Genomic DNA, 7,035 nt, shown 5'->3' on the forward strand with positions numbered 1-7,035 from the left:
GAGGAAACCGGAGCACCCGGAGAAAACCCACGCAGGCATGGGGAGAACGTGCGGACTCCGCACAGACAGTGACCCAAGCTGGGAATCAAACCTGGGACCCTGGAGCTGTGAAGCAACTGTGCTAACCAGTATGCGACCGTGCTGCCCTTTAAAAGACTTTGTTGAAGAATTAACTCTTACAATATCCTGCTGACATTGGATAAGGTCATGTGACATCAATCTGAGAAATGGTTGATTATGTGTGTTTGAAATAATTCAAGAGTTGGTTAATTTTCACCTTTCTAGCCTAGAATAGATTAAACCCTACACATTGGAGCAAGGAACTACCTAACACCTGGGAGTGCCAGCACCAGAGAGCAGCAACCCAGCCTTCTTCATTGGATTGTCAACTCAGGATCTCTCACATGGTCAGCCCACTCAAAGAGTTACAGCATCTGCACCCACAATCATGACATCTCGACATACCTTTAACAGTGGACAATACTTCTTGGACATCACTGCAGAGGAAGATGAGAATCAAATACCACCTTGGGTGATGGCTACAGCCCAGCAACCTCCCTCCAAAAGAACATACAGGCAGCATTAGCCATTCTGCGACTTGCCACATTTAAGATTCATAGCTATGTACATCTGACTACACTGCTCTCTGGCAGTGAAAGTGATCACGCTACCATCACTCACCCATCTCCACCCACATCTACACTACCACAACAAGGGATATTTCAGGTAGCTATGTGGGATCATTGCAACATCAGTCACAAAGCAGGACACATAAATTCAAAGCACGACACACCCTTTATATTACGGCAAATTCTAAGTGGTGCCACTACAACAAGGTAGCAGAGAGATTTGGTCACATAATCATATAGGTGTTACACACTTCCCCAGGATTCAGGGAGCAAACAATGCCATCCACATTACATGCAGGGTGCCCATAAGTCCCAACTCATGAATTCCACTCATCAATGTCCAGATTCAAGTGTGATGGTGATCAGAGGACCCCTGTGTCAATGTCAAATAGTAGCTAATTGCCACAACATCGCTCATCGTAATTGAGATCTTGCCTAGAATCAGATTCACAAATAGCTTCTGGAGGGAAAAGCACACCTTTTTTCGTGAGGGGACAACAGACTAAAAGGCATATATTCATAGTTCTCCTGATGTTGCCTAATTGTTATGTTAATATGTCCTTTTTAATATAAAATGCTTTTGGGGGGGTTACATCGTGATATTGGAGGCCTTGAGTATTGTCCCCATTTCTGAACTAGAAGCTCTTGGTTCGAGTTCTGCCCCAGGAGTCAATGGCTAAGGAAGGTGCGTTCATAATGCAGCCAAACAGGTTGAGTATTAACCTGCAAATCCTTCCAACACATGTCAATGGCAGGCTGTAAAAACGGGAAAGATTCCCAGTCAGCCACATGATGAAGCAGAGGTTGGAGTACCAACCATCACCATCCATAGCGGTGGCCTACAACATGCATGTAAAGGTGCATGCTGCAACAGAAACCTAAGACTCCCCGAGTGATCTGTAACACATCATTGTAATACTTGTATTAAAAACGCCCCATCAATTTCAAGAGGACGTCAGACACAGGGCCAGCTCCAACACCCCCTTCCCCCAGGAAACACGGAAAATCCTAGGAATAGAGATCAGGCAAGTCTGGTCTGTCCCCCTTTCTGATCTTTGCACCCAGAAAAAGTAGACTTTCCCAGGGCAAAAGTTCAAGACATAATTGGTGGCAGGTCTCCACCTCTTCAATGTTCCAAGACCTTTTCAGACAAAATGGATGGATGCCTTCTTAAACTTAATTCAGCATTTCACCAGCTGTTGTACAAGCCAACTGCTTTTTGCAAGCTGCTCGACAGGGTGAAGTCTACCGCTGATAAAATGATTAAGCACCAGTCACATATAACTGGTGTTATAACACCAGTCACATAAAGCACCAAGTTTCCTGTAATTAATGAATTTGACATGAAAATGGTTAAAGATGTAAGTATTTAAATAGCCAGAGTGCTCAAGGAAAATTATTGCTCTGAATATTAATCACCATGGGTAAACCACAGTCTTGTAAGCAAACAGATGATGCTGACAAAAAGGCATCATTATTACACAGCCAGTGTTCTAAGGAGAGGAAGTTTCACTTTACTTCAACCAGTATTCAGTGCACGTTCGCCTGTAGTCATATATCTTAGCCTATTACAAGGCTGACCCTCACTAGTCTCCAACATATATCACGATCCATCAATTAATGCCATAACATTGACCCTCTCTGTGACTTTATTCACATACAGTACATGCTCCACAGGATTTAAATGTTCTTGTCTCTGGATTAGTTATTAGTTCCCCTAGAATGGAGGGTCACTGACAGTCCCTGTGTGGGTTACATACATATTGGGTTCCACCACATGAGGAGATGATTCCAGTCGAAGGTTGAGTTTAATCACATACAAAATAATACCTTAGGTTGCATAGGATGAGAAGTGTCTGCCTTTGGGTGGGCTTACTCCAATATAATGCATTGCATAGTTACACACAGACAAGCACCACCACCCCTCTGCATCAGTCCAAGCCTCTGGGTGGGTGAGGTTAACAAGTACCATCTGGGTTTACTCGAAGGCACCGCACAGTGAGGACAACTAGTGAGCAATTCCTGGGTGGGATTTACAGGGAGCACCCCCTTGGGTGTGGATTACAGGGAGGCGCAACTCCTGGGTAGAGACTACCCATAGGGGGAGCCGCCCACAGGCGCAGACTACCAGGCAGTGGGCAAACCTCTGGCACAGATTACCAGGCAGTGGGCAACCCCCAGGCACAGACTACCAGGCAGTGGGCAACCCCCAGGCACAGACTACCAGGCAGTGGGCAGCCCTCTGGCACAGATTACCAGGCTGTGAGCAACCCCCAGGTGCAGAATACCAGGCAGTGGGCAACCCCCAGGCGCAGAATACCGAGCAGTGGGCAACCTTTAAGCAAAGGGGGCAGCACGGTAGCATTGTGGATAGCACAATTGCTTCACAGCTCCAGGGTCCCAGGTTTGATTCCGGCTTGGGTCACTGTCTGTGCGGAGTCTGCACATCTTCCCCGTGTGTGCGTGGGTTTCCTCCGGGTGCTCCGGTTTCCTCCCACAGTCCACAGATGTGCAGGTTAGGTGGATTGGCCATGATAAAATTGCCCTGAGTGTCCAAAATTGCCCTTGGTGTTGGGTGGGGTTACTGGGGATTGGGTGGAGGTGTTCACCTTGGATAGGGTGCTCTTTCCAAGAGCCGGTGCAGACTCGATGGGCCAAATGGCCTCCTTCTGCACTGTAAATTCTATGTAAAAAAAAAAGACTACCGGGCAGGGGGAAACCCTTAAACAAAGACTACCGGTCAGTGGGCAACCCACAGGCACAGACTACAGGGCAGTGAGCTACCCCTAGGTGCAGACTACCAGGCAGTGGGCAACCCACAGGCACAGACTACAGGGCAGTGGGCAACCCACAGGCACAGACTACAGGGCAGTGAGCTACCCCTAGGTGCAGACTACCAGGCAGTGGGCAACCCACAGGCACAGACTACAGGGCAGTGGGCAACCCACAGGCACAGACTACAGGGCAGTGAGCTACCCCTAGGTGCAGACTACCAGGCAGTGGGCAACCCACAGGCACAGACTACCGGGCAGTGGGCAACCCACAGGCACAGAATACCAGGCAGTGGGCAACACACAGGCACAGACTACCGGGCATTGGGAGAGTTTATACAAAGTATTCACTGGCTGCTCCGTGGAGCCGGAGCCTGCCTCACCTGCCTCTGGATGTCCCTGACCCGCTGGTCGTGCTGTTTGGGGGCGCTGCACATCTTGAAGACCAGCCAAGCTCGGAGATAATAGTAAACATCGAAGACGACAGAGAGAGGCAGCAGGAAAAGGCAGACGAAGACCCAGCGGTGATGGATGATGATGTACTCCACACCTTTGCTGCGGACCCAGAAGAGCAGCAGGACCACCAACACGGCCAGGTAAATAGCCGGCTCCATCACTCCCCGCCAGCTGCCGCCGACCTGCTCAAACAACAGCAGCCGCTGCCGGCAGCGGGTACCACTGCCCCGCCTCGCCCGCACCGCATTGGACCAGCAAGGCCCCGCCCACATTCACACAGCCAATCACCTACCGCCCCCTCGGAGATTCCGCGCGAGACCACTCAAGCCGTCATTCCATTGGCCGCCCGGGTCGCCTAATCTACATATCCCCGCCCACTCGGTGGGGCGCGTCCAATGGGATGCGGCGGGTGGATCAGGCCACTGTGCGCGCGCGCCTTCCATTGGCGCACGTGGGGCCCACTCCCCTTCTGAACACTGGGGTGGTCAGTGTGTCAGAGACGCTGAATCAAGTGGAGAGTTCAGCACCATTGTACAAACCCTTTACCCACTGCTCAGGCACACAGATATGTGCAATTATATAGAGTTTGTAATGTGAGTGTCATTTATAGAAAACAACATGCTCAGAAATCTCTTTTTAAAAATAAAAGCTTGCACGCACCGGCATGTCAAACATATCCAGTCCATTATTTTTTTCTGAATGCTTTATAAGTATTTGTTTAAACAAAACATAAGATTGAATTTCAGCCCAAATCCAAACATCCAGCTTTTTAATCCACTAAATCTGTAATTCTGTAAATATAATGCAGGATTAAATCATAGAATCCGTGGCTGGGTGGGGTGGCGAAGAAGAAAATAATTGTGGCCGTGCTAATGATGGTGGCATCCCAAGAATGAACTAAAAGAACTCTTGGTGTGCAAGAGTTATTTTACCTTTAAATCCACAGCATTAGTTATTAAAGAGACGAAGATCAGCAAGAGGCAAATACACTGATGTTTGTGCATAATCAACATTAAATGAAGAAATCTCCATGCTCGCATTTGAAAACTCTACAGCTAGCAACTGTGTCTAAAATATAGTGCTGTTAAATATATATACTGAAAAATCGTAGCAAATATACTGTTAATTATATACATTAGAGAATTTAAGTAAATATACTGCTAATTATATATATTAGGCAAGCTCTCACAGCGTTGCACACTGAGTTCTTTTAGTTAATTCTTGGGATGCAACCATCATTAGCAAAGCCACAATGTTTTTCTTCTTCGTGAGTTAAAATTGAGAGAGGAGGTCTCACACCATCACTTTCCATTGCTCCAGGCTACAGCATGGTTGTGAAAGTGTAGGTTGCCATAGTTACTCAGACACTGTGTGGCGGGGGGGTGGTTCTGGTTGGTTCAGTTAGCTGGGCGATCAGTGTGGATCAGACTGGTGTCAACTATGAGGGTTGGATCTCCATTCCAGCTGGGGTGGATTTGGAGCCTGTCCCTTTGTTTTTGCCCGTCACGGAGGCTGTGGCGCTGTGGGTTATCAGGCGTACCTTCAGGCAGAGAACTGAATAAGAGGAGAGTTATAGCTGAGTTGCTTGCTTCCCCAATCAACTCTGAAATTCTGTGGCCACTCACCGTACCTATCAGGCCAGCAGTGCCACCAAACAAACAACTGAGTGGCAACAAAGGGTTTGGAGGAAAGGTGGCGAGACAGAATTCTGCTTGCAGTTGCAGAACAGCAATCAAGCAAGGTTGGATAGCAAAACAACAACTTGAATTTATATAGTGTATTTAACGTAATAAAACACCCCAAGACACTTCAAAATGAAAACAAATCACACTGAGCCACAGAAGGCAATAATAAGGCAAATGCTTGTTTTTAAAATATCCCTTTCCAGTTGATCATTCTGTGAAATAAATACCTGTTCTCATTTTCTCATGTGTTCTCATTTGTGGGCGGCACGGTAGCACAGTGGTTAGCACTGTTGCTTCACAGCTCCAGGGTCCCAGGTTCGATTCCCGGCTTGGGTCACTGTCTGTGCGGAGTCTGCACGTTCTCCCCGTGTCTGCGTGGGATTCCTCCGGGTGCTCCGGTTTCCTCTCACAGTCCAAAGATGTGCAGGTTTGGTGGATTGGCCATGATAAATTGCCCTCAAGTTAGATGGGGTTGCTGGGCCTCGGGGATGTGTGGGATTATGTGAGGTGCTCTTTCCAAGAGCCGGTGCAGACTTGATGGGCCGAATGGCCTCCTTCTGCACTGTAAATTCTATGATTCTATGATTTTGTCATGTTTCATGTGGAGTTCCTGACAGGATCAGAAACAATTCGCTATACTTCCAATTTGCCTCCTTTTAACACTCCCTGCTTCAAATCGACGATAAGCAATTATATGGCACCACACTGTATCCTCCACAACCTCTAGTTCCTTGTGCCCTGATGTTACTGTTCACCCAACATACGTGTTGTCCTGGTCATGCTCTATAGCTGACTTCCAACTGGTTGCACCTCACAGCCAACCCTAAGATTGCTTACTTCTACCACCGTAACCTCACCTGACTCAGCTCCTCTGCCGCAGTAACCCTCATGCTTGCACTTATTGCCTCTAGACTGGCTATTTCAACACATTCCTGGCTGGCCTCCCTCTTTCTCCACTCCAAAAATTTGACATAATCCAAAACTTTGATGCCCATGTCCTTACTTGCACCAAGTCACATTCACCCCTCACCCCTGTGCACACTGATATACATTAGCTCCTGGTTAAGCAATGCTTTGATGTTAAAATGTTCAAACCCCACCATGTCTTTACTCCCCCTTATCTCGATAATCTCCTTCAGGCCCACAACCCTCTCTGATACAGTCCTCCCTTTAATTCTGGCATGAGCATCCGCAATTTTATTATATAATTTATATCTACTGATGTATTACATTTTTTATTTTTTATTTTAAATAATTTTTATTGGAAATTTTTGAAAAATAAATATCAACAGATCAATAATAACAATAACAGTAATAAACAACCCCCGGCACCTGGAACAGCGCATATAACAAACCCCCCCACCCCCCCCCCCCCACCCCAAACCCAATAAACAACAAAATAAATGAACAATAAGCAAATTAACTTAAACGCTATCCCCCTAAGACCACCCCCCGTTTTCCCCCCCTCCCCCCCGGGTTGCTGCTGCTGCTGAC

The 7,035-nt window shown here is 47.4% G+C and overlaps 1 protein-coding gene across 1 annotated transcript in view; it reads right to left on the minus strand.

Moving 5' to 3' along the window:
- dhcr24 (24-dehydrocholesterol reductase) overlaps positions 1–4,073 on the minus strand; it is a 42,191-nt gene extending 38,118 nt beyond the window's left edge. Inside the window, exon 1 of the mRNA XM_038794048.1 lies at positions 3,784–4,073. Coding sequence (XP_038649976.1) covers positions 3,784–4,014 — 231 coding nt within the window. The 5' untranslated portion in view covers positions 4,015–4,073. The remainder of the gene's footprint in view (positions 1–3,783) is intronic.
- Between the last annotated feature and the right edge of the window lie 2,962 nt (positions 4,074–7,035).

This window comes from Scyliorhinus canicula, chromosome 4 (assembly GCF_902713615.1).
Source record: "Scyliorhinus canicula chromosome 4, sScyCan1.1, whole genome shotgun sequence".
NCBI lineage: Eukaryota > Metazoa > Chordata > Chondrichthyes > Carcharhiniformes > Scyliorhinidae > Scyliorhinus > Scyliorhinus canicula.